At 48.2% G+C, this 27,856-nt stretch overlaps 1 protein-coding gene across 6 annotated transcripts in view; it reads right to left on the reverse strand.

The window, feature by feature from the left end:
- Window positions 1-230: 230 nt before the first annotated feature.
- Window positions 231-27,856, reverse strand: part of PLXNC1 (plexin C1) — a 160,296-nt gene continuing 132,670 nt past the window's right edge. For 2 of the 6 annotated variants that reach the window (XM_084880319.1, XM_084880316.1), the window contains 10 exons: window positions 25,290-25,467; window positions 22,857-22,960; window positions 12,101-12,155; window positions 10,135-10,166; window positions 9,935-10,042; window positions 8,542-8,705; window positions 6,627-6,774; window positions 3,945-4,085; window positions 3,787-3,861; window positions 231-2,640 (listed from right to left, as the gene is read on the reverse strand). In XM_084880319.1, the coding sequence (XP_084736445.1) occupies window positions 2,536-2,640; window positions 3,787-3,861; window positions 3,945-4,085; window positions 6,627-6,774; window positions 8,542-8,705; window positions 9,935-10,042; window positions 10,135-10,166; window positions 12,101-12,155; window positions 22,857-22,960; window positions 25,290-25,467 (1,110 nt within the window). In that variant the 3' untranslated portion in view covers window positions 231-2,535. Of the gene's footprint in view, window positions 2,846-3,150; window positions 3,236-3,786; window positions 3,862-3,944; window positions 4,086-6,626; window positions 6,775-8,541; window positions 8,706-9,934; window positions 10,043-10,134; window positions 10,167-12,100; window positions 12,156-22,856; window positions 22,961-25,289; window positions 25,468-27,856 lie in introns of all 6 variants that reach the window. The other 4 variants (XR_014794738.1, XM_084880317.1, XM_084880318.1 and 1 more) reach the window with 4 other exon arrangements.

Raw genomic sequence — 27,856 nt, forward strand, 5'->3', positions numbered from 1 at the left:
GAAGGCTTCACGATCAAGAATCTTAAGTTGGTAGTGGAGGCCAGCAACGTAATTGAGCAGCCCTTATCATGTAGAAGAAATGAGATTTACTTACTTATACATTCACGTAGAGTTTATGGTGACTTCTTGTCCCTGAAAAGTAAATGATGTCCCTGGGCCCACTTTGTATAATAATTTAAAAGATCTATTATAACTAGAAAACTTAAAGGAAAAAAGACAAGAACAGTCCATATTTACATCAAAATGTTTATTTTTGGATATAGACATTTAAAACATTCATCTCCAAGAACAGCTTCAATCAGTTATACAATAAGAAATAGACTCTAAATTCCTATTACGGAAAAGGTAACAATTTTTAAGTGCTGCTGTAGACACTAGTGTTAGGAAAAAAAAGTTTATAAATGGTTTTGCACCAAAAAAATAGTCAAAGAAACTTGAAAATATAAATTGTTTGCAGTTTGTTTCTCTGTTGCTGTTTAATGTAGACCCAGTGACTGATTGTCTCCAGCACACAATTAATTTGGCCATTTCCTGCATTTGGCTAATGGGACCCAAAAATGTGATCTAAATAGTGCTTTTCACTGGGGGATTGACAAACACGCTACATATATTAGTGAATCTTCATGCCACCTCAGTGAGGTAGGATAGAAATATTACACAGAAATTGAGGCACAAAGAGGTAAGTGACTTGCCCAACGTTCCCAGCAGCACAGTTCCTGGAGGCAGAGGTGAGTCTCCACATAGGACTCACACCACAGAGCTGGACAGGGACACCCTCATGGAGCTTTCACCAAGGAGTCAGAGAAAGCTGCGGCTATTCCTTTGAGCTTCCTTAGCATTTCTGTACCCTAACGAAGGGGAAGTCTTTTGGGCAACTCTCCTACCGCTGGCCAGCTCTCAACTCTCCTGCTACTGTTCTCTGAGGGACGCTTTCACATCACCGTAGCAGCCTGAGATGGGGCCAGACCTCTCACCGTAATACTTGTAAGTAACCTATTTGGTAGTTTTTTGAGGTGTGTCCACTGAACAGACAGTGGTCAAAAGCGATGGGATTGGGAAGGTACCTGTCAGGGCAATAACTGCTTATTTTCTCTGACCTGTTGAGGTGTCACCTTTACCAGAGATTGAGGAGCAAAATAAGTTGCGTTTATCTAAGACAAATTCACAGTTAATCCTGATATCCCATACAGTATTGGCAAATGATTTTAAGGAATGTGTGATCAATGCTGTATTTGCTACATGAAAACATTTCTTTCCTCAGTCTGGGAAGTGGCGCACCAAGGGTGGAAGGTGCCCCAAGGAAAGTCTGAGAGTTGCCAATTGTACTTCTGACTTACTAGAAGGAAAACACAGTGGTATTAAAATTGGTCATAAGCAGCAAAAATTCAGGAATAAAAATCAGCAATAAAAAAACTACAGTGTAAACTGGATAGGAATTCTTTAAAAGGAAAGGCATGAATAAAATGAGTACTTTTAATTCTCTTGTGAGGAATTCTTTCAAAAAGTACATAGTAAGACTAAGATACCAAGTTTTATACTAATATTTTTCAGGCCTTGGACCTCAAATATATATCTATATATATTCATATATAATACTCCAGTGTGAACAGCAACTTCATGAAATGTAAAATGTATTTTTTTTTTTTTAATCACACACAAGTATTTATAACCACAGGGTTCACTAGAACTCTAAAGCAAGGAGACACTAGTATAGAACTGTAGGATTAAGGGAGTGAGTTACTCTTCCACAGATCTGATCAAAGTTAACTAACGATTTTTCTTAAACATCCAACATGTCCACCATCAAATACATTTAGTTTGCAAAAAATAAGACAAAGTGGGTAAAACACTGTTGAACTCACATGAAGCCTATTGCTCCTTGCTTTAGAGTCCGTTAATGAAATGGAGGCGAGGAGGATGGAGCGACCACTGAAAAACACAGCCCTTTCAACAATGCTGCAACACTGTTAGTTTTTGGTTTAAAAACACACACGCACACACACGCACTCACAAATGCTAAGTGTATACACTACCAAATTCTGCAGCCAGCTTTCCGAGAACTACTGGGGAAAGTCAACGCTGCAAACCTCCCAGGTTGCCCTAACACCTCCACCTTGTTTCCAATGGACTCTTTTCACATTTTGTTTTGATCACTGACAGCATCCCTTTTCTGCGGAGGTGCCGTGTAGTCACAAGTGGTACATCACTAGTTTTCAAACAAAACCACTTATATCATTGTGCTTAAGTGGAGACTGTAGTTACAATACTGACACTTGCTTACTGGCCCCGAATTCTCTGTAAACAAGGAGGCTGTTTGCAACAACCACTTCAGCTCTATTTACAGAAGGGTTCCCCATATACGCACAGGCACACTAGTTGGTATGCTTTCTAAAAGCTGTGCATGTGCCTTGGTCTCTTAAAGACAGTGCTCAGAGTGGAACCTATGTGCAAACTTAAAAAATCAACGACACAGAGTAGCCCAAGCAGCCTTTGCTCCCAAGTCGTCTGAAGAACTTTGCCAGATTAAGCCAGTGCTCACATCCACTTGCATTTCTTCTTTTCATCAAATAAGACTTTTACATGCAAGAGTTGTTTCTGAGCTTCTTCCAGCCCTCGTTCTCTTTCTAGTTTATTTAGAATCTGTTGACAATTAGAACAGTAATTTTAGATATTGTGGTTTTATCATTACAATTCTGGTTTTTCTTTTTGCATTCCTGATGCTGAGTGGTAAAATCTGTATGAAGCAGATGCCGACATTTTCTTCCATCATTTATATACTCACTTTGCAAGTTGTTTGGCTAAGTCATTATCACAGGATCACCAATACTTGGGCTTAAAATAGAAACTGGAAAGAAATACCAACTGTTTGCTTACAAATATGGGGCCAGACCTCCAAGGCCCTGTTTTATGCATTATGTCACAGCCATTCCAAGCACAGCAAGCATTTCTGGGCAGCCAACATGCAGGCAAGTATTTCTTCTTAAATGCAGCAGGCAGGGGCATCCTGGTTAGAGATGACCATTTCCCTTCCCTCCCTTCCCATCCTGGGCAATCTAGTCCCTCTCCCATTCTCTCCCTTCCCTCCCCTCCCCAGTGCTTCCCTTCTAACCCCTGGCCCCATGTTTAAGGGACTCATTGCCTCTACCCTACCTTAGCTCTTCACTTCATCTTCAAGTAGCAAATGGACTTGGTGAGCTATTCTCACCATTGACATGGATAGCCTGTCCCAGCATGACTGAGTGGGGGGAATCAGGGAAGGGGGAATTAACATATATTTGGAAACATCACATCTAATGACTGTGTGAATTCCCAAAAACAAAAACAAAAATTTTTTTAGATTAAGGAGAATTAATCAAGGATAATGGTTTATTGAAATAGTTACTTAAGTTAGAAAATGTCATACTTTCATTTAACCATTGAATACAGAATTTAGGTGATTTGACAAGCTTAGCTTTCATTTTAGCCATTTATAATCAAACATAAGCTGGCCCCATGTAATAGGACCACCACTTACTCATCAGAGTTAACGTTAACTTGAGTCAATGTGGCTGTAGCCCCATGAACTCATGTAAGTTCAGGCTGGTCTGAAGGTGGGCCATACAACCACAGGGCAGCAGCCATGAGCAGGGTCTGGCGAGGAGCCAGGATCCCCCATCAGAGAGGCCCTGGCCTCCCTTTTCTGCCAAAAGGGATGGCAGAGCTGTCCTGAGACCTATCGAAGGCTTCAGAACCAAATCCTGGGGATTGATTCAGACCAATATTTTAAAATGTCATTTAAAATCTTACCTCATCAAAATATTTTACGATGTATTTGTAGATTTCTGTCAAGGCCACTTCTTCATTAAATTCATTTTCATGTTTCTTAAAGAAAGAAAGGCTTTGTTGAGAGACTTGACTTAAAATGAAAAGTAACCAAATATTTTAATTCTACTTTCCAACAATACCTTAGATTCCTGAGTTAAGAATTCTTCCATTTCTAAAGGTGACAATGGAGGCAAATCCCTGATTGCTTTGTAATAAGATTTTACTTCCTCTTTGTAGGTTGGGATATCCTTGGCATAGAGAAGTTTATTAGTTGGTGCTTCCTAAAAAGAAAAAAGGACAAAAAAAAAAAAAAAAAAAAGAGAGACAAAGAAAAAAACAATGATCACCCCAAGAGTGAAAACCCTGGGAGAGTTATCACAATAATGCAGCTGACCCCCCAGCACTGTTACCACCTGGGTCACGTGTCCCTGCAGCAGGCCCTCCTCAGTGCTGCTGAATGACTGACTGCAACCCAGATAGCTCTGGTGAGTCACTATTATTTCCAGGCAGATTAAATGCTAATATATTCTGCCTTCCTCTCATAAAGGAACTAAAATTATTATTTTTGCATGATTTGAGTTACTGTAACAATGGAACTTATTTCAATCATACTTCATTACTAATGGCTGTAAAAAGCCTGAATTAAAACATTTGCTCTCCTCCTCCCCCACCAGGGAATTTTGGCATTTATAAAAGATCTGATTGTAGGTCTGATTGAGTCCTTTATATAACCGTGAAAGTGGTAAGTAGCTGGCAGTGGTGGATTTTTCCTGCTTGTCCTGTTTATTTTAATAGATCTTCCAGTGTCCTCAGGGAAGCAAGCGGTCATTAGTATTGGTGGACCCGATATCTGATTTTGCAAAAGTTCCTTGGCAATTTGAGTGTTTTTATGTAATTTTAACTGATAATGTTAAAAAAAAATAAGTGATTTTATTTTAAAAGTCATTATTTTTCACAAAATTTAAAAAAATTCTATTCAGGGAAGATAGATGAGTAACTAACAAGGCCAGTGTCCCAGCACATTTGAAAATGTATCAATGGCTTAAATCACTCTGAAGGATGCCTACACTGAGATGTGTTTCACTTGTAAAGTTTAGGTAGAATCCACAATCATGCAGTCATTCACTAAAGATTTAGCCAGGCAGGCACTGTGGGCGGGCATTGAGAGTATACAAAGGTGAGGAAGACTGGAACCTTCTCTTTAGAAGCTTACAGTCTAGTTGGGGAGACAAACTGACCAGTGCTTACTGTGCGAGTGACCAGTAGCAGGTGGACATAAAGAAAAGGACTGCAGAATTGGGGAAAACAGGGATCATAATAACTTTGTGTGATGTTAGGCAAGACTTGTCACCTCTCAAAACATCAATTTCCTTATCTATTAAATGAGGGTAATATCAACTACCTTATGTGCATCTTATGAGGATTCATTGAAATATACCAAGAACATAGTAAGTAAGAGATAAACCAAGCTAATTTTTACTTTGAATAAACAAGCACTTAAGTGTTTTTCAGTGTATCTTATGTTAAAAAGAACTGTTGATCAAGTGAAGAAAGTGTGGGAACTACATCAGGACAAAGTTTACAAAGTAGGCATATTCAGACTGATCTGAGTCTCCTGTAGTTTCTGGCACACGTTAAGAAATCATGTTAAATGAAAGAAATGATTGTGAGTGAATGAATAAGTAGGATTTTACTTAGACAGGAAAGAGATGAGCAAAGGGATGTGAAAACAAGGTAAACTTGGGAAAAGTAAAAGCTGTAGCATAGACGGTATATGGAATGAACAAGAAAATGATGAGGGCAGAAAGACTCTTGAGGCCCAATCAGGAGGGGGCGTGGTAGATAATGGAAGGTGTTTACAAATTTCTTTACATAAGAGGCTGACAAGATGAGATTTGTGTTTTGGAAAAATAACCTGAGAAGGAAAGGCTGGGGAGATGAGATGGCAGCAGGGCAAGGACCCCAGTGGAGAGGGGTTGAAGGGATGGGGCAGAAGGAGAAGAAAGGGATAGACACTGTAGAGACCGAGAGAGTAGAAGCCATGTGGGGATAGGGTGGGGAGAAGGAACCTCTTCCTGAGGGAGAAAGAAGGAGTTGAAGATAATGCCAAAGATTCTACCTTGAGAGACCAGGCAGCATTAGGAAGACAAAAATAAACACGGGTCTGTTTTGCTAAAATAGGGTGACGCTGAGTTTAGACTTAGATTAGGATCTGAAGCGCCTGTGAAGCATCGATCCGGGCGCTCTGAAAGCCCTTCTACCCGAGAGCCACTGCTCAGCTCTAAAGACTCTCAAACCCATTAGGCACAGGAACCGCTCAGTTTAATATTCTGGGTGCTTGAATAGGACCAATACATCACTTCCAAAGTTTGCTCTATATTTTTTTCTTTCTTTGCTTTCTTAGGGCTTTTGCTCAGCAAAGAAAACCATAGTAAAAACAATATTGATGTTTTGACAGTAAACAGACAAACTGATGATGTTAGAAATCTTGGGTAAGGTTTTCTTCCCCAAACACAGTTTGTTATATTAAAAAGTAGACTCTTTTTAGGTGTATTCAGGTGGAATTAATATGGGCCAATTTCAGTAGTTTCATACTTTAAACTTATACTTTATTAGTGTCTGCAGAATGTTTTATACTTTGTGGTAAAGAGTTCTGCAGTAGGGTTGAGGAGATAGATTTTAAAGGAATTTTCAGTGACACTGTTGACTATTTCTTTTTAGTGGGTGTAATTTAGACCAGTTGTTTATAATTTGAATATTTTCAAGACAGAGTGCTTCAGACTCAGGGGAATACACACAGGCACACTAACGCTGGGCCTCACCTTGCCAAGTTGCTGCTCCGTGAGAGAAAACGCGTCCATGAACGCCTGGGCGATCACGGACAGGCAGCCATCTATGTGCGGCGTCTTCTTAATGTCAAACACGAACTGGGGGTTCTTCAGGATGTTAACCCAAAAGCGAAGAGGAAGGCTGTTCCGAGAGAGATTTCTTTTAAAAAGCTGCCATCCCTGTGACGGAGTGCTTTGTTCCCCAGTTTGTAGAGGGGCGGGTTTGTCCTTGTTATTGAAGGATGCGGGTCTGCTTTGCTGTGAACAAGGAAGGGCTAACCTGACAGAGCTCCGGAGGGAGGGCCGGAGGAGGAGTCTGAGGTGACAGTGACATGGCACATTTTCTCAAGACAGCCCTGGGTTATGGCATAGGAAGCGCCTGTGAAGCATCGATCCGGTGAAGGCCACGGGAGAAGATCTCAGCGGGTCTCCATGACTGACCTCTTCCCACCCACAATGCTAAGCCACATTTCTCACCCGGTTACTACCTCCTGGCTCCTGACAGCTAATGACCCTCTCCATCCTCCCGACAGAAGCCCCTTGTGGTCAGGGCCTGGACCCTCACCTCCTGCTCATCTCACTCATTCTCACCACTGGCGTCCTCACTGCTCTTCATGCACCCCAGGCCAGCTTGCGCCTGAGGCCTTCACTTTTTGTTATCTGTCTTCCCGAAACTGTTTTGTCCCAGTCAGTCTGATGCTTTATGCCCTTGCTTCTTTAAAGGCCTGGCTCACATGTCATCATCTCTGAGGGGCTCCTGACCACCCCCTCCCCACACCATCCTGTCACTCTCCGTCCTCCTTTCCCACTTTGTCACTACACCAATCACCTCCCAATATACTGCAGCTTACCTATTTGACTTATTGTCTATCTCCACCCATCAGAATGCAAGCTCTGTGAGAACATGGACTTTTGTCTGTTTACTGCATTTCTATATCTCCAGCACCAAACAGTTGTTGGTGCATAGAAGGCACTCAAATAATATGAACTTGGGGAACATTCAAAGTCCTTTCATTGTCTACTTCGCAGCTCTGGCCTAGCTAGTTACCTCTGGCATATGGCTACTGGGCCTCTTCATAGCTTACTCTCCTGAGACCACCCCTGCTCCATGCCACCATCTTCCCAGGAAGTGCTAGCCAGCAGCACCCAGGCTTCGTGTGGGAGTAGCAGGGCCTGGGAATAAGGCTGGAACACGGGAAGGGAGGCAGCCAGAGTAGGGCTGGGATAGGACCCAGATTAAATGGGAGAAGATCAGAATTCTGGGACCTCAGCTTTTAGAACTCATTTTAAATGGCCTGGTGAACCTTAGTGCCTGGGAGAGGTTGAACTTGCCCCGAGGAGCTGGGTCACATTGTAACCATGTGCAGAGTATTTCCAACAGAGGTGATGAGCTATGTTTCTCTTCCGAGGAGAAGTGTAGAATAAATCTGGATGCTTTGCCTTAGCTTAAGGTAAAATGTTAATAAAACACAATCCTTTGGCCACTTCTCATGATATCTGAGTACTGCATTTGATTAAATAAAAGCAGAAATTTCTCTATAGAATTGGAGTACAGACAAACAGCTTGGGAATTGCAAAATGATTAATTCTCTGAGGGATAAATAAGAGTTTTCTAATGGAAAACTGTGTGATAAAACCACAAAATATTTTTTCATCTTTTGCCAGTCAAGCTAAACTTGTTTTAACATTCCAAACAAAGCTTTTTTCATGCATTAAAGATAATAGTTTGTTTATTTTATCCTGAAGAATAGGATGCTCTATATAGGAATGTTTTTGTTTATTGTTTAAAACAGTTACAGCAAGAAACTGCTTGGCCGTGACAGCCTACAAGCCAGGGCTACACGGATCCTCTGGACTAACACGCCCTCCTCAGCAGCTCCTGCCCCGGCCACCTAAAGTCTGTCCTCACCTGTTTGTTTTCCAAATATGCACAACATCAGGATCCGTGATTTTTTTGTTTTCAGCCTGGGCGTCCAAAAAGTCAAAAAAGTACTTTATAGCAAACGGGGCTCTGCTGTTAGGTAAACTCCAAATGCTTCTAAAAAGTTTCTCAAGCACAGAGTGGATTGCCACCTAAAAGATACAGAACATCGGCTTAGGAGGTAACACAAACAGGGGACAGAGTAATGGCTCTGAAAACACGGTGGGAAATGAAATCCAAGCTGAGAGAAAAGGGTGTGCAAAACAGCAAAATGAGCTGAAGAGAAGCCGACAAGGCCAGCATGCGCAGGCTGGGGCGGTTTAGATTTGGTTCAGAAGCCTCTTGCTGATAGCAGTATTGTTTAGTCGGGAGGAAGGACATGGAAACCTCTAGCAGGAGAAATGCCCGTTGTAGGGCTGTGTGCAAAAACCAAGAAGCCACAATATCTGGCTGTTATTAGTTACGTTCAGCCTGGAAACACTCAGGTGATGTTGCTCTGTTTCCAGAATCTCTCCTGTTGCATATATTTCTATCATGGAGCTTCCCTGTGTGCTTTCCGAAGCACCTGAGGTTTTATGAAAGCCCAATAGGCAGAGCTCTGTGGGCAGATGAGAAAATCAAGAGGTGCTGGCTGTCCTCTGACCACAAATCGGGACTTTTTTAAAAATGCTGTGGGATGCAGGACAAATTGTTGAAAATCAGGACTGTCCTGCCAAAAGCAGGACGGTCACCTTACCCTCAGCCCCTGCAGACTCTGCTGAAAGCGGAAGGGGCTGCCCAGCAGGGGCCAGGGCCAGGGCCAGGTGTGGGTAATGGCACTAACATTGCCAAGTCATTTCAGAAAAAAGGGATCACCACAGACTTCCGTCAATCCCACCAAAAGCCACATGAAGTAAAATTTGCTCCCATTTTGGCATTTTTCTTACTTTTAGAAGTAACACTTTTGTATGTGAACAGAATTCTTAATTTTAAAAAGAAAAAAAAAATCGGTAAGATTTACTCTGACTGTAGTCACTGACTCCCCCACCCCTTCATTTTATTTGCAATTCAAAGAGGGAGTTGTATTGCTCATCCCCAATAACAAACAAAAAGGAGCAATTATGCTGTCAACCCAAAAAAACAATAGCGAACTGTGGCTGAAGGGACTGGGAACAATATTAAATCCCTGATTGAAGATGTAACAGGAGAAATTTATAAAATGCTGTTATCTTTGCAGTTTATAAAAAAAGGGGGTTCGGAAGTGTTTACAATTTAAACTTTCATTTTGTGTTGCTAGAAGGCACCAGAGATTTGTAACGTGTTCACACTCCAGTGGAAATTAAGTCAAACATATTATACACCCCCAGGTGGCCGGGAAAGTGCTCGCTGGCAGTGCGCGTACCTTGGTTGACAGCAGCTTTGTCAGATACATTTCTTTTACTTTGAACTTGTGCTTCCCTCGATGTCTCTTTCCTTGCACATCTTGGAATGCTTCTGAATCTGGTAAAATCTAAAGGGAGACAGAGCAGAAGTGTCACCCAAAGAGACCGGTCTTGCTGTGAAAGCATCCGATTCAGCAGGGAGCACAGAGGTGAAACTCACCAAATGGCAGTGGTCATCCGAGTATTCCACATCTGAACGCCGAGGGAGAGAAAACAGCCCATTAACACCAGAACCTCGGGCTCACTGGCCTTCTCATAAAATGCCCCGTTTGCGCTATGCAGTGTATCTGATCTCGTCATAGCTCCATTTCCCCCTTACTTCAGAACAGACTGGGCCAGGGACTGGAGGGGAAGCAGGCTCCCTGGCCCCGGAAGTGTAGAATCGGCTGAGATCACTTGTTGGGCATTATCAACTACACCCGGGGGCTACAAGGCATCTGGCAATGAGTGAGACAGATCGAGTTCCCGCCCTAATAGAATTTACATCCTAGCCCAGGAGAGAATTCCATGTACTAATTACACAATTATTTAATTACAATTGCGATAAGGCTTGTGAAGAATTATATGCCAAGAAAGAATATAACAAGGGCCTGACCAGGCGGGAGGTTTCCCTGAGGGAGGGAACCTATATGGAGCTGAACCTAAATGCAGGGATGGAGTCAGCCAGGCAATTGGAGGGAGAGGGACGGGGGCAAAGGTGGGATAAGGTGAGAAGGAACTTGATCCCTTCTAGACTCTGAAAGAAGGGCAGTTGGTGGAGCTCACAGAGCAAGTGGGAGAGGGCAACCCTGTAAGAAATGTGGCTCTAACGGGAGTGGCAAATGGAGGGGAAAGAAGGTTGGCTTTTTGTTCTTAAGATTAGAGGGACTAGCTGTGCGGCTGCTTCCTCTCCTCTGGCTGCCTGGCTGCAGGCTCCGGAAGTAGGTGCTGGGTTCCTCAGGGCTGGGCTGACAGAGGGGGTGAGGAAAGGGCAGAGGGCAGGGGTTTGGAGGGTCAGCAGGAGAGGGATTAGAATCATGGCTCTCAGCTGCACTGGGTGGGAGGAAGTAAGCAGATCCCCAAATAACAAGCTCTGCAAAGGCACCGTCTCTGACGTGTGAGACACACCCTCCCCTCTGTCGAGCACCAGCACCTGATGCCCTCACCGTCTCTGACATGTGAGACACAACCCTCCCCTCTGTACAGCACCGGCACCCGATGCCCTGCAGCCAGGACGACGCCACCTGGGCAAGAGGCTCCTCTCGCCCAGCCTGAGGGAATGCTGGGCAGTGTCCCTTGGCCACCATTTCCCCGGGGGCGCGGCATTGCCTGTGTGACTGGCCAGTGCTACGCCCAGAAAGCTCCTAGGCCTCCGCCTGTGAGAGCACTGGGCAGCCGGCCCGGCACCTGAGGGTGAGGCCTGACTGTCCGGCTGGAACTGGGCCCTGCGGTGGTTTTCTCAGGCACCATCCGTGTTCTGTGTTCTTTGCCCAAGGCTAGCAGGCAGCAGAAGGGAGTTTGGAGAGTGTCCCAGTGACTCTCCCATCAAAGCTGCCCCTTTAGTTTGCCTCCTCCGCTTTCTGGGAATTTTGCAAATGCTGTCAGCCATCCTGCTGAGGAGCTGGCAAGTGCTCCAAAGGCTGCGTCTGCCCAAGGTTAGGCTGGGCGTTCCTCATGTTGTGGTGACCCCCAACCATAACATTATTTTCGTTGCTACTTCATAACTGTAATTTTGCTACCGTTATGAATCGTAATGTAAATATCTGTGTTTTCTGATGGTCTTAGGCGACCTGCTAGCGGTTCTCAACCTGTGGGTCGAGACAGATATGTACATTACGATTCATAACAGTAGTAAAATTACAGTTATGAAGTAGCAACGAAAATAATGTTATGGTTGGGGGTCACCACAACATGAGGAACTGCATTAAAGGGTCGCGGCATTAGAAAGGTTGAGAACCACTGTGCTAACCACTGTTTACAGGGTCCTGTCCTCCTTGCAGGGCTCACACTCTTAGGGCGAGAAACAGAAATGGCTGTTCTCTGCCTCCAGGGAACTAAGTGGCAAGAGCTCAGCCTCCGCTCTGGGACACACGTCTGCGGTTCTCTACAGCTGCATGAGGACAAAAGGTTGGCGTTATGTTGGTTACCTGAAGTAAAATTTGCTATCTTCTTAAAGACTTTTATAGTGGATCCATTTGATATCTGAAAGCAAAGATAAAAGATATATGAGTTTTCAGCACTGAAGTTTTCTCAACTTCACCCAGGAATTAGATGGATGGCTGGATTTTATAGTCTCACTTAGAAAATCAAGTATTTATGAAGAATTCCTATGTTTGGGCTCCTGTGCCGGAAGGTGGAGCTGAATGATGAGAAGACGCTGTCCTCAAGGAGCTCCCAGTCCCAGACAGAAGGCAGACAAGGCAACGCGAGGCAGGGAGGCAGTGCCGGAAGGTGGAGCCCAGGCACCGGGGACCCTCGGGGGGCAGTTCGCCTGGGAGAGGGGAGAAGAAGCTGGGTCCCCACTGTGTTAAGGAATGCTGGCCGGGTTTTCACAAACTGGCATACAAAGGCCATGTCTACCCTGCCACAGAGCAATTTCCCATCTAGGCATACACCCAGCAGAAATCAGCACCTATCCTGATAGTAAACTATTTGTAATTGCTGCATACTAGGAACAACCCAAATATCATCAACAAAATGAATAAATACTTTGGGGTACAACAGGATATTATACAACAATGGAAATAAGCAAATTATTCCTGGCTGGGTGGCTGAGTTGGTTAGAACCCAGTCAGAACACATACAAGAATGAATCAATGAATGCATAAAGTGGACTAGTAAGTCAATGTTTCATTCTCTCAAATCAATAAATACATTTTTAAAAATTAAAAATATTAAAGAAAGTGAGCAAATTACTGCTACGTGCCGCATGGATGACCTCACAATGATCTTGAGCAAAAGAAGCCCAACACAAGGGATACATCTGTGTGACTCCACTCACATAAAGCTGAACAAAACAGAACTATGATGCTACAAGTTTGGAGAAGAGAGCGGTGGTGATTGGGAGGACCGGGGTTTCTGAGGGACAGTCATGTCCAACTTACTGACTTGAGTGGCAGTTATGTGAGAAGCTAGCAATAACTCATCAGCAGTACACTTATGATTTGTTCTCTTTTATGCAGGTGTCACTGTGTGTGTGTGTATATATATACATGTATGTGTATATATATGTATACATGCATACACACATTTGATTTATATGTATGCATGTACACATATACACATACATGTATATATACATATACACACACACACACACCCTATATAATAAGGAGCTAATATGCTAGACTGGACAGCAGAATGACCTTCCAGAACGACCTTTGGGAATGACCAATGGGCAGGGGATGGGGCTGCAGGGCTACGAGACAGCTGGGGCGGCAAGGGCCAAGCCCCTTGGACGAATTTCGTGCATTGGGCCTCTAGTTTTATACACTGAGTGGCCAGATTATTATTATCTCTGAACATATAATAATTGGCTACTCAGTGGTGTGTATGTGTGTGTGTGTGTGTGTGTGTGTGTGTGTGTGTATGTTAGAGGACTGGTGCATGAATTTGTGCATGGGTGGGGTCCGGCCAGCCTGGCCAGAGGGAGAAGACATGGGCAATTGGCCGGCCTGCCTGCTGGTCAAACTCCTGGTCAAGGGGACAATTTGCATATTAACCTTTTATTATATAGTATATACATTGAGTGGCCAGATTATTATGCGTTCAAAGATCATAATAGTCTGGCCACTCAGTGTATATATGTATACTAGTATATAAACACACATTATATATTTTTGAGTAATCTTCACCTGAGGATATTTTCCCATTGATTTTTAGAGAGAGTGAAAGGGAAGGGAGAGAAACATTGATATGAGAGAGACACATTGATTGGTTGCCTCCCACAAGCTCCCCGACCAAGGCCCAGGGATCCAGCCTGCACTGAGGTATGTGCCCTTGAAGAATGGAACCCTCGATCCTTGAGTCTGGGGGCCAATGCTCTAACCACAGAGAACTAGGTAGGGCAGGTGTCTCCCATTTAAAAAAATATATATATTTTATTGATTTTTTACAGAAAGGAAAAAAGAGGGATAGAGAGTTAGAAACATCAATGAGAGAGAAACATCGATTCAGCTGCCTCTTACACACTCCCTACTAGGGATGTGCTCACAACCAAGGTATATGCCTTTGATTGGAATTGAACCTGGGACCCTATCCACTGAGCCCAACTGGTTAAGGAAGCTTGTAAAATCATAAAAATTGCATGTACTTTTCAATAAAAAATTTAAAACTCAACTCACTTACAAAAAAGTACCTAACATTCACTAATATAAAAGTATGCTCATTGAATGTCACTAAAGGATATACCTGTATAACCAGCACCTACATCAAGATATAAAATTATATTTTAAGGTCCTGAGAAGTATTTCCATTTCCCTTCCCAGGCAATAAAGATGCCTTCCTTTCCTGACTTCCATCATTGATTAGTTGTATCTAATCTTGAACTTAAAATAAATGGAATCACTCAGTATATATTTTTGTGTCTAGCTTCTTAGGGTCAATATTAAGGTCTGTGATGTTTACCCAAGTTGTTGCAGCTACCAGCAGTTTGTCCTTTCCTTTTTAAAAATCACTGCGTATATTCCATTGTGTGAATATACTATAAAAACATTTCCATACAATAAAAGGAGTACCGACACATGCTACAACATGAATGAATCTCAAAAACATTATGCTAAGTGCAAGAAGACAGTCATGAAGGCCATCAGGTGTGACACCACTTATACAAAGCATCCAGAATAGGCACATTTCTATAGACAGAAAGGAGATTACTAATTGCCTTAAAGCAGGGATTGGAGAAATGAGGAGTGTCTGTTAATGAGTTCAAGGTGTGTGTTTTTTTTTTTTTAATAATGAAAATGTTCTAAAATTAGATTGTGGTAATGATTATACAACTCTGTAAATGTACCAAACCCCATTGAACTGTATGGTTTAAAAAGGTGAGCTTTATGGTATATAAGTGATATCTCAGTAGAGCTGTTAAAAAAAATTGCTACAGATTTAAAAGGTACAGGTTTGACAAACAAATGGTTTCACTCCATTGACACGCTGTTGCAGTGCCGTGTGCATCCTTTTTTGGAGATAATGAGGTGCTCTCTCTCTCACACGGGGCCCTTTGGGACTGGGAACCCAGAGCCTGATGGCATTCTACTGTCCCCCCCTCCCCCACCTACCACCCCAGCCTGGGACCTGGATGCCCAGAGGCAGAGGCGGCCTCCATCCCTGGGAGAAGCAAACTGCTCAGAGAGGGGCTGCTTCACCAAACAGAAGAGGCAGACGGGATCATGGCAATCCTCACCTTCCCCTGGGGACTGTGCAGGGAGAAGATACCCTGTCCTTTCTGAGCATCATCAGCTAAGTGCTTCCCCCTCTGCCCTAAAGCTCTAAGGCTGTTTTGATTCTAATACTAATTCGGACCTGGCCTTCCCAGGTTTGGAAAAAAGTAGGAACTTAGGACTTCTATTCTGGCCTGCAAGGTACATGTTGGTTCTCAGCACGTACAACCCTGCTTAGCAAGCACAAGGGATGAAGGCCGCATCTTCAGGCTGCACCCACAGAGGCAGGAACACAGAGGGAGCCAGCCCCGGAGAGGCCCAGAGCACAGCTGTCCAGCCAGCTGTGTTCTGCCAGCCGCTGATGCTGGGCCTGCAGACACAACTGCTGGTGCTCCCAACAGCCGTGGGGAGGGTTCTGGGCAGGGGCTGCTGGGCGTCAGGCCTCTGTGAAGTGTCTCGAGTGAGGATTCTGGACTCTTAACTTTGACGCTGCTGTTATTTTCAAACACCCTCTCCTGTCCCCTCGAGCCCTTCATTGTTCTCTGGCTGATTTTTCAATTATCTTCCACATTTGATGCAATTAAAGTAAACTGTGTGCGGGCACCCCCTTAGCAATCCTCCAGCACGGAGTTCTGAGACAGTTTGAAAATAGTTACAAACTCCCCCGCATTAAGACCTGGATGTGCTCTGTTTCAGAGACAATAAATACCTTTTAATAAAAGGAAGCTGGTGATTCATTCTGGGCACCTGTCAAAGAATGAATCCCAAATGGATCCTGCGGCGTGCTGAGCCCGTACTCTGTTACTGTCAGACACTTTGATTTGCCAGAAGCGAGCACCCTCACTCCATCATCATGAAGGCCACAATGGCCTGCGATGGGGAGCACTGCCCAAAGCCCAAAGGTCTTCTCAAGCACCACATGGCCCACTGCGGGCCCGTGCGCAGCAGCGAGCGCAGGCACAGCGTGCTGTGTGGAGGAGACTGAGCTCTGCAAGTATCTCCCGAGAGCCAGGTGAAAGCACTTTATTAGTGGACGGACAAGTTGTGTGTTTCGAGCAGGGAAGTGTGTGAGTGGATTGCCAACGTTCACAGCTGCTGGGCGGGGTGGGGGGTGGGGGGTGGGGGGGGTGGGGGTGTCACTTCCCCCTGGGACACTTTAACACCATTGTAAAGGCAGGAAACTAGTTTATTCACAGGTGTTGGAAGGAGGGTCACTTTGTACTTTGCACAAGTCCAGCTGCCACCTAGTCAAGGACAGAAAGGTCTTTTTGAAAAGTGCCACAGAATCCGAAGTGTTAAGCGTCTAATGCTGTTTGTTCCATCTGAGGGGCTCCCAAGGCCTTCTGAAAAGTGACTCATTAATCCTCCCGGGTCCTGTGAGGCAGGGGGCATCCCCTGGGCTCCTACTTCAGGAATGAAAACCAAATTACATCAAAGGAAGATTAATGCCGCCGGATGGGTCTGAGGCAGGACTATTCCTCCAGCTCAGAGCGGAACTGGTCCACACGGCAACTTCCAACCGAATCCCTCCCAGGCCTGCCGTGCCCAACACGGCCACCGCCGCCCGCGAGGCTGCCCTGCCGGCTGTGCGGGGCGGCGTGTGCACGTTTCCACCACCAGCTCTGGGAGGAAGGGACCCACATCAGCAGTTTGAGGTGACCCTTGAACCAAATAGAAAACCAATGTATCCTTCAAACCAGGGGTCCTCAAACTTTTTAAAGTGGGGGCCAGATCACGGTCCCTCAGAGAGCTGGAGGGCCGGACTATATGAACTACTAATTCCTACTGTAACACCTCGGCTGCGCTCACTGCCCAAAAAACCTGGCGGGCTGGATCAGACTCCTCTGCGGGCCGCATGTGGCCCGCGGGCCGTAGTTTGAAGACACCTGCTTCAAACCATTTGCAAGTGATGGTGAGATTTCTTTTGCTAAAGGACTACCTTTATGGCATAAGTTGAAGATAATTCCATAAGATGATTTTCTAAAATATAAGCTTGAACTTAAAGCAACCTTATGAAATGGACATTTTCATAGGTAAACTAGAGGCCCGGTGCATGAAATTCGTGCGCGGGAGGATGGGGAGGTGTGTTCCTCAGCCCCACCTGCAGGGTCTCCAAACTGAGACATCCCTCTCACAATCCAAGACTGCTGGCTCCCAACTGCTAGCCTGCCTGCCTTCCTGATTGCCCCTAATTGTTTCTGCCTGCCAGCCTGATCACCCCCTAACTACTCCCATGCCAGTGTGACTGATGTCTAACTGCTCCCCTGCCAGCCTGTTTGCCCCCAACTTCCCTCCTCTGCAGGCCTAGTCACCCCTAACTGCCCTCCCCTACAGGGTTGATCACCCTCCCTCGCAGACCTAGTCCCTCTCATCTGCCCTCCCTTGAAGGCCTGGTGCCTCCCAACTGCCCTCCCCTGCTGGCCATCTTGTGGTGGCCTTCTTGTGTCCACATGGGGGCAGGATCTTTGACCACATGGGGGTAGCCATGTTGTTTGTTGGAGTGATGGCCAATCTGGATATTACTCTTTTATTAGATAGGATATGGTCCAATATTGACCATTTCATATAGTTTAGCCTAAAAGGAAAGCTGGGATTTCCGCCTAAAAATTTTATGGGAACTTATGAGTAAAATATTCATATTTAATTCTGAATGCTGTCTGAAATGTTATAATTTTTCCTTAAAGAACAAATCTGAAAGCACAATGATAGTATAAATCACCATGTGGAAGCCCTTGCGGGTAGCTCTCCTTCCTAAAATAGTGTCAAGTGAAAATAATTCTATTCCACTAGCGCTGTCCCAGCAGCCACGCGTCAATACCACTCGCCCGTTTCCTTCTCAGCTCCTCTCACTGACACCCCAAGGCCGGAGGCAGATGAAAAAGGAATCTTTCTCTCTCAGGGCCAGAGGGGTGACCTTGCTCCGTCCTTCGTGGTGGGGTGGGGGTGGGGTGGGGTGTGGGTTCATCAGAGCATTCTCACCAGACACATCAAACCACACACACAGCGCCTGACAGCCTGACAGGCTCCAAAGGGTCCTCAAACATGTGAAAACACTCTCTGTGCCTGGGATTAGCCTGGGCCAGGCGGCCACCCGCTCTGAGGACCGTGGAGAGAACCTGAGCTGGGCCCTGAGCTGGGCCCAGAGAGGCAGCGAGGCTCTGGCAGTGCAGACTGGGACCCTCAGGGCTCCGTGCCCCTGGGGGGCTGGCCTGGTCAGCTCTGGGGCCTGAAGGAGGCCTCCCTTCTGATGAAGGCAACTATGGCGTCTTCAGGGAACGATGGTAAAGTGGGCTTAGAAATAAGGAAGCATTCCGATAAACCCACAGACATGAGGTTCATCGAAGGTCTGGAGAGAAGTTAGCTTATGAACTGACAGCAGAAAAGATAATGACCAGGGCCTCTCCTGAATGGGCCCGGCTCTCCAGCCAGGAGGCCTGCGGCGGGAGCTTGGCTGAAGCCTGGTTCTGAGCAAGAGGACCCCTCCGGCAGGAGAAGAGCACTGTCTCAGTGCAAGGCCATTTCTATCCATGGGAATGAGGAGAGTATCTGCCTAGAACAGTGCTCAGTGTACAAGCAGCACTGCACACATTCCTTACACAAACATCGAAAGTCACTCACGCTGTCAGAAGCCTTGAGAGAGAGTCCAGCCCTTCACTCCAGTGCCCAGAGGACACACCTCACCGCCAGGACTCAGCAGGCCCGGGGGGCAGGCCCAGGAGCTTTCCATGCCGTTTGCGTGACAGCTTTGGCATCAGCAGTGACCACTTCCCCTGTCCTGAGGAACTCTTCAACAACACGGTGCTTGGACGCCTTTTCTGCCCCTCAAAACCTCGCAGCTCAGAATGAGGGGTGCGATCTGCAGAGAAGGTTTCCTGCCGGACATAGCTCTGCCCTCCACACTCAAAGCCGCTCCACAGCAGGGTGTGGGCACCATGACTCGGGCCAGCAAAAGGGCCCTGGGGTAGAGTGGTGGGGGCGGGGGAGTGCAGGTGAAGGGAAGAAGGCCGGGACCAAAGAGCTGTCCCTAGCCCCCCCAGGTCCATGTGCTCCCAAACACGGTGTGGTCCCCCCGTGGGAAACACGCGCCCGCACCCACCTCATCCGGAACAGAAGCACGCGGGGGGGGGGGGGGGGGGGGCGTAATGAGAGGGAGAAGGATGCCTCCGGCTTAATGCGTTTACAGGCTGTCAGCTTCCCCACACGGTCTGCGCAGGACAGAGGGAGACAGGAACAGAATCGCACCCCTCTGTGTTCCTCCGATGGAAACAGAGGGTAATAAAAGCGCCTTCATCAGCCGGTGGTTGTGAACATGGGTCGGGCTCATGCACACGAACGGTGGGGCACAGCTGCCGCTGTTACCACCTCGGGAAGCGATTGTGCCGATGCCCAGGGCGGTGATAGGGCCTGGAGGCTGCGGGCTCCTGGCCCAGGAGAGGCTGTTCAGGCTGTGCCCTCAGTGCCCTGCTCTTCAAACATGCGGACAGCACCTCCCTCAGAGGGGACCAGCCCCCTCTGTGGCCCCAGGACAGAGCCAGGCGGTGGAGCAGGCTCAGGCCCCCGGGGCCTGTGCTCAGACAGGAGGCGGCGCCGGCCTCTCTGACGAACTTTAAATCCTAATTCGGGCTGATTGGGGGGAGGTGACTCTGCGTCTCTGGAAACTCTGGGTTAGACACCATTTTCCAATAAAATACAGTTTTTTGCTTTCAAGCACTTACAGTGAGACTCAAACTAGGGCACTTAAGTAAATGAATAAGAGTGATAATTAGCATCTCGTCGCTTTGGAGGGAAACACGATTGCTCAGGAGAAATTTCTCTTTAAGGAGTGGGTGTCAGCCAGCCCTGTCAGATTACTCCGAGTTCTGGGCCTGCAGGGTGCTGCTGAACCAAGGTTGGGTTCGGGGGCCCGGGGTGGCGGCGAGGCTGCTTTCTGAGCGGTCTCCGGAACACGGGGCCGTGAGGCGGCCGCACAGAGCTCCCGGGCCGATGCCTCCGCTCCTCAGCGCGGTGCCTTTGCCTCATGGCTCAGGCTTTAAACCAGGAGAATCCTTTAAGCCCGTGTCCTCATCTTGCCATTTATTACCACCGCGTGGTGACGCCGGGGTATGAGGCCGATAAATCATCTGGACAGGAAGTGACTACAGGCCAGATTAATTCCATTATCATCCCTAAGCAGATAGGTGTCTAGCACGGCCGATGTCTCCAGCGAAGACTGATGTCCCCTCTCTCCCGACAGCCTTCCCCGGGCCTAGCAGACAGCTGTGGTGGATCCTCCTTTTCCGGCCCCGTGGCTGGTCCCGTCTTCCCTCCGTGGTGGTGAGTGCCACACCCCCTTACCTGGGGGGCCACCCACTGCCAGGGGAGACCTAGAAGCCTGGCCAGGTGCCCCTCTCCCCGCACACGCACTGCTGAGGGAGGCAGACACATCAGTCAAAAGCAGGAGAGGGGGCTGTGCTCCTCCCAACCTGCCGAGACGGCCGGTCACTGAGGAGGGAGCAGAGGATGAGATGGCTGAGGGTCTGCAACCTGAGCTCACCCCAAGGCCCTAACGAGATCCTCCCCAAGCTCTTCCTCGGAGGGCAGTGCTTTCCCAGTGTGGCCCGAGGGGACATGTGCTTCCAGAAAGTTCCCTGGGGTTTCTGTAATCTCAAGGTCACGACCTACACTTGACAAGTGGCTTCTGAGGTTGGAGGGTCGGAGCTGCCGGAGGGGAGCACGGGAGCCAGTGGCTAACCCACAGCTCTCTCTGGGTGCCCTCCGGGGCAGCACCGGCGCGGCCGCCCCCGGCCGTTACCCCAAACAGGGTGTGAGACCCACAGCAAGGCCCACGGACGGGGCGGTCTTGCTCCTGGCTGCCGTCCAGAAGCCCAGCTTGAGGAACTCTCGGCTCCTCCTGCTGTCGGAATGGCAGGGTGGACATGTCCATCTGGGACTGTCAGCCGCGGGGGAACGAGGCACCACCAGCCCTCCAGGTACCTGGGAGCTGCTCCTTTGGCTTCTTCATCCCCGAAAGAGCCCCACATCCATGCCTCTGCCCTGCCACCCCCGAGGGCCATCCCGACCATCCGTCCCCGTGTCTCTCCCACCCGCATGGCAGGCACCCACCTCCCGCCGTCTCTGAACCCGCCCACTGCGTCCATCTCCAGAAGCACTCATTTCCGGTCAGCATCCTACCGCACGCACCTGGAATCCTCCCCATTTCCAGGTTTGCATCTCTAACGTCCATGCGCCACACACAGCCAGTCATTTTCTGAAACACAACTCGCCCTGCTTAGGCTTCTCCAGCGCCTCCTCACTACTCTCGGGGTAAGATTCAGACCCTGAAGAAGCTGGCTGGGCCCGTGTGACGTGCACCTCTCTTCTCACCTCTGCCACCCCTCCACACCTCCCACAGAGGCCGCTGTGTGAACTGGTTAAGCCACAGACCCAAGAGCCCAAATGCCGGAGTCAAAGTCCCGCCTCTGCCACTGTAACCACTGGTGAGTCTTGGAGCCTCACTGTACCCATCTATAAAGTGGGTTAATAACAATACCAACTCATGGAACTGCAATAAGACAGAACGAGCCGGAATGAGGAGAAATGCTAAGGTGAGCACGTGGCACAGAGGAAGGGCTCCAGAAAGGCTGGCTGTTATTACCTCCAGTGCCGCCCCTGCCAGTCTAAAGTTTGGTGGGAGAACACGCATGTGCTCCCTCCCCGCCAGGTGTACTAGCACCCCACCCTGGGCTGGTTAGGCTCAGGTCTCAGCTCGGTCGGAGCTTCCTTCCCAGCTCCAAGCCTCAGCACTCCTCCAACATAAGGTGTTGCCTCATTACCTGTGTCCTCTCCCCTCTCCACCCTTCCCCAGGGCTGCAGGATCTGTGAGGCCAGGGACCTGGGCTCTGTTCCTCATGGAAGCATCCCGGGCTTTTAGCACATAGTAGGTATTCAACAAAGATTTGGATTATGTTGCTGAATGACTCCCAATATCCCAGTGTGCTCAGGAACCTTCCCTGCCTCCTCTCTCTTGTTCTGTGTCGGCATCTCTAGCACTCAGGTCTCTGAGCGGGCACGTGTGCCCCTCACCCACATGGACACCCCCTGAGCAGGTGGTTCAGGAGTCAAAGGAGGTATCACTCACTGTCACACACAGGACATGCAGACCTTCTCCAGAAAAAACGACTCTACACCAGAGGCCCCGTGGTCTGCCACGCACACCGGAGAGCAGGAGGCTTTGTCAAGCTACATGCCTCCTCTAGGGCTCTGCTGAGGGACCAGCTTTGAGAGGCCAGAGACTCGAAAAGGTGGAGTTTCTCACCTAAACGGCAGGATGGAGAGCGATTGGCCCACTGGAGTCAGAGCTTTGGAGCGGGGAACCCGGAGGAAGCAGCGGCCACGAGAGCAACTGAGGAAACCTGCCCCAAACTATTCCAAAGAGTGGCTGGGCATCCCGTAATTTTTAAAAAGAATTTACAAGGTCCCAGGGATGAGCTCATGCAGTCGGGCTTGGCGATGAGGAAGGGGACGTGGGGCTGAACCCAGTCCTTACCTCGTAGTGGCCGATGGTGTTGAGCTTGGTGATTCCGTCTTCCAGGATCACGGAGGAGCTGTCGATGTCCAGCAGTTCTTTCTGCCGTGTGCCCACCTGCAGCTCTGGAGAAAAGCCAGAGAGAGAGATTTGTGTGCTTTTAAAATGACTGAGGAATTTTAAGCGCTGCCCTGCCCCTTTTGCAAATATCATTTATAAACAGATTCAATTTAATAAAGTGGGAAATATTTCTTTGAAGGCTTAGAGATGTATCAGCCAGCCCAGTAGCCTAAGTTTTGTGGTTTTAGTTTTATGTTTAGACTTGACTTGTAGGACCACTCTCCCTGAAGCTGTTGCTCTGGGGTTCGGCCTGGGAGTGAGGCTGAATGAAGAGAGTGATGCCTGAGAGGGACTAGCTCCTCAGAAAACTCCCAAAGCCATTCTGCAGGCTCACCCACGCATCTGTGCTCACAGCAGGCACAGTCTCCTGTAGGCCCTGGGTGGGGGTGCTGGGCTAATGCCCCAAAACTCAGGGCTCAAACACAATCTCGGAGCTGCCAAATTGTGCCCCGGGGTCAGAATGTGGCCCACAGATGTGTGTTTTCTCTTTTTGTGAACACGCTTCATGTTTTACTTATTATTTTAATGTCAATTCAGCACCAACATTAATGTCTGGGATGTTGCACATAAAAATTTGGAATCTGGCCCTAGCCAGTTTGGCTCAGTGGATAGTCAGTCGGCCTGCGGACTAAAGGGTCCCAGGTTCGATTTCAGTCAAGGGCATGTACCTTGGTTGAGGGCACATCCCCAGTAGGGGGTGTGCAGGAGGCAGCTGATCCATGTTTCTCTCTCATCGATGTTTCTAACTCTCTATCCCTCTCCCTTCCTCTCTGTAAAAATCAATAGCATATATTTTTTAAAAAAAATTTGGAATCTGCTTTCTCTCTTAAAAAACGGGACCATCTGGCAACACAAACCCTATAGGCCCACCATCGGTGGCACTGTCCCCTAGACGGCCCATCTCTCCCCCTTAGGCCAGGCCCCACCATTTCCTGTTGTCCCAAACAGGCAGGCAGGTCCACCGTATACTTCCTGCCCTTGAGCATCTGAGTTTGTGAGCGTCTGAATGGGGCCTGAGCCTCAGTGCTTCCAATACGCTCTCAGGGCTGGCCCCTCAGGCTCTGCTCAGTGTTCGGGGCCAGCCCCGGAGCAGGGAGACCAGCAGCCTCACAGAGCCTGCTGCTGGTGTGGAGTACCATTCCCACCAGATGAAAGCTTGTCCTGCTCCCTGCCTCCCCCATCAGGAGCCAGGAGCACGGGGTGGGCGCGGAGCCGGGACCGTGGGAGGCCCACCACCACCTGGCTCCTGTGTCATCTCTGCAGTCGGGGCCACTCATGGGTGAGGATGCAGGCTCAGGGCGAGGATGCTGATGGCCCTGGTCCCGTTTCCTGGCTGAGCTGCCCTTTGACCCTGCCCTTAACCAATGGGCTTAATAGGTCTTCAAGTGTCCAACAGTCCACCCAACGACAGCCAAAAGGAGGGAGGCAGAGAGGTGCCTCTGGACCCTGCTTCCTTCACAGCCGGGTTACGTGGTGGCTACACGTTTACCGGTTTCATTCAAATCTGCAGACCCTGCCCTGGGCTCTCTCAATGGCCTGTCTGTTAGCAGGTCTGACTGAGAGGTTGGGGTAGGATGGCTTTAATTGCTTGCTTAGTCGCGGCTACAACTGCGCATGGAGGGGAGAGGAACCTTGCTAGGCTGTCTGTCACCGCTGATTTCACTCTTCTCTCCTGTCCCATTATCTGCGATAAAGTCCCATGGCAGCCTCCCACCAGGGCTGCGTGCAGCTCCGCGTTACAATGTTGATGAACATTGGAGTGAAGCGGAGCCCTGCTAGCCCCCTCACGCATATGCTCTTCTTTGCAGTGTACCAATAGAGCCTGGAGAGGAACTCACAGCAGATGCTGCTGGCACTGGGGAGGGCGGGGAGGCACTCAGTGCAGGACCAGATTAGCAGAGAGGAAGATGACCTTTCTACGAGCTGGAGCTAGCACCCCGAGGCTGAGCCCCCCGCTAATGACACACTCGGTATCAAACAAACAAATCAAATGCCAACAGGAAACGCGGTGCAGACACAGGGAGGGCACGGGGTTCACACCTTGTTGTACTTCCTGACGCAGGGTGAACCCATTCGGTCTCAGGGTAGCAATCTCGTGAATCTGACATACAAACCTAATATTTAAAACACCAGCGTCTCTGAGGGATTGCCGTTCCAGGAAGAATCAGGATGCAGTCGGAGAGCATCCCAGTTTTGGGGCCCTGGAAGTGCCCTCCGGAGACAACAGGCCAGATAAGTGTCGGTGGATGGAAGCTTTCAGCTGGGGGCAGGGAGCGAGGTGGGGAGCGGGGTGCTCACCGGGGGCCTGGGACAAACAGTCCCGCATCGCCTTACCAAGACAAATCTCATTCAGCTGAAGTCCATACGGAGAGCCGTTTTTGCTGAGGAATGCTTGGAAAATCTTTTCTTTGGCTTGGCCGATAGTATCACAGTCAAGAACATTGACTGAAATATTCCGACAGACATCTGCACTGTCGTTTTCCGGGATCTTTTCAAAGACGACGTTTAACGCCTGCGAGAGTATAAACAGGGTTTCAAGTCCGTTAGATAGCTGCCATCTGAAAGGCACTCCTAAAAGACAGGAGCTTGGCGAGTCCTACCAATACAGCCGATGGCACATTAGCAGCCACCACATTGCATTATATTTTAACCATTTCCCCATAATCCATTCTTTTCAGGGAAAATGAAAAGGAACTCTCATTTAGAGCATATATTGAATACAAATATCTGAGAGTAAACTATATATACCCATAAATATTCTAAAAATGGTGATTTCTAATTTCATCCTCAAAAAAAAATTTAAAAACTTGTTTCCACAGTAGATGAGGGCTGACTGGTGATTATCTTCCTATTAACAGACCCACAGAGTCCCAGGAGTGAAGGTGCAGATGGCGGGAAAGGTTGCACAGTCCCTGTATTGCCCAAGGGGAAGAGGTCACTTTATAATGTGCAGCATTAATTATGGTAGCACTCATCGCCCCCTCCAGACTGTTTCCCGAGCCCTCATTAAAACACTGAGATGCCCACCCTGTGCTATATCCGGGCATTAATTACTTTACATTTCAGGGCAATTCCTTAACATGTCAGTTAGCATTCTCCCAGTGCAGGAGGAATCAGATGAACTGCCTGGCTCAATGGTTGAGCGTCCACCTATGAACCGGCAGGTCACGGTTCAATTCCCAGTCAGGGCACATGCCTGGCTGGGGCTTGATCCCCAGGGTGGGGCAGGCAGGAAGCAGTTAATCAATGATTCTCTCTCATCACTGATGTTTCTATCTCTCCCTCTCCCTTCCTCTGAGATCAATACAAATATATTAAAAGAAAAAAGACTCAGACGCATGGGGGAAGGAAGGCCTTTGTGAATGTGTGCAAACATCAAGCCAGGAATGTTTTCAATCTAATCAAAGAGCAATTTCAGGTTTACTTTGTTTAAGAACAATTGGACATATAAAAAACAACAAAGTTTATTTACTGCGGGTCCTTGGGGAAACTGAGTCACGGACGTGCTAAGGGTATTGTATAATCGGCATAGCATACAGCTTAGAGCCTAAGGCACCTTGGTAATCGAGGGATCAAAAGACCTGGATAGGGTGTGAAATGCACACCTATTTAGCGTTTTTGAGCCTGGCTGTGATGAGGGAATATAAAATGATTAACTGTTGAAAATGTTTTAAAAAATGAAAACACAAATTATGTGGAGAATGGGGATCCTTAGACTTAACAACTTTCAAGTGTGTATAATAACAGTACCTGCCTTCTAGGTACTGTTGTTATGAAGATTAAATGAGATAATGCATGTCAAGGGCCTGACACAGGGCCAGGCTGCTGGAGGGTAATAATAACAGGGATAAGTCATTTCATGTAACTTATTGCAATTATTACTATTGGCATTGGAAACAGAGAGTGGCTGCGCACACAGGACTGTGACTGCGAGCTCAGTGTCTGTTGGAGGAAGAAGGATGCTGCCAGCAAGCAAACACCTTGCTCTGGGGCCAGCCCTGCCCTAACCAGCTGGTGGCCTCTCTGCAGCTGTTTCGTCACCAGCAACGTGAGGACAACAATGGTCCGCGCCTCCCAGGGTTCCTGTGATGATGGACTGAATGAACCATGAGCACCATGAGCAATGCCTGGCTCAGGGGTGCTTGGGATGATACGGCTTGTGGACCAATGACATGGACAAGGGGCTTCTGAACTCTGAGGCGGTTCTCAGGAGTGTGTCTTCTCATCACTGCCTATAAGTCTCGCCCCTACAATCCTGTTCCCTATTACGCAATGGTACACTTCGGCCCAGTCCTAACCACGTGAGTCAGGACTCCGAGTCAGCGGCTCTGCGCTCTGAGGTTTGGCGGTGAGCTCAGCTGGCCTGTGTGAGTTCCTCCTGGACCAGGGTTGCTCTCTTGCCTGTTCTCAGAACACATCCATGTTTGAGCCCGTCACCCCTGGGAGCGTATGGAGAACACCTCTCTGCTCACAAAGCCCAAAGTGCTGGGCCGGAGAGCAGGCAGGCAGCGCCCGGCGGAAGGACAGCTGGCAATCGGGCGGGCTTTCTGGAAGGAACTGACATGGCGAAGCCTCAGACCGGAGTCTGCGGCCTTGCCTCCTTGTTTAGCAACATTACTGAGGCCTCTGGGCCAGACAACCTGCAAAGTGCATCTCAAGATGTTCTTTTTTAAAATCGTAAAATCCTGGGGGAGATGTTGTATAATCCTCACCCCCATCCTCACTGTAGAGTGAGGAAACGGAGGCACGGAGGGGCCAAGTGCCTTGTGCCAGGGACACAGCTCATAAGTGGCAGAGCCAGGAGTTGGTGCCATGGACCACTGAGTGACAGGTCCCCAGGCCTCCCCTCCTCCTCCCTCACTCTGCTGCTCCCACCTGTAGCCCCCAGGGACCCCGTGCTG

The sequence above is a fragment of the Pipistrellus hanaki genome (genome assembly GCF_964339955.1).
Source record: "Pipistrellus hanaki genome assembly, chromosome: 3".
In the NCBI taxonomy this organism is placed as follows: Eukaryota; Metazoa; Chordata; class Mammalia; order Chiroptera; family Vespertilionidae; genus Pipistrellus; species Pipistrellus hanaki.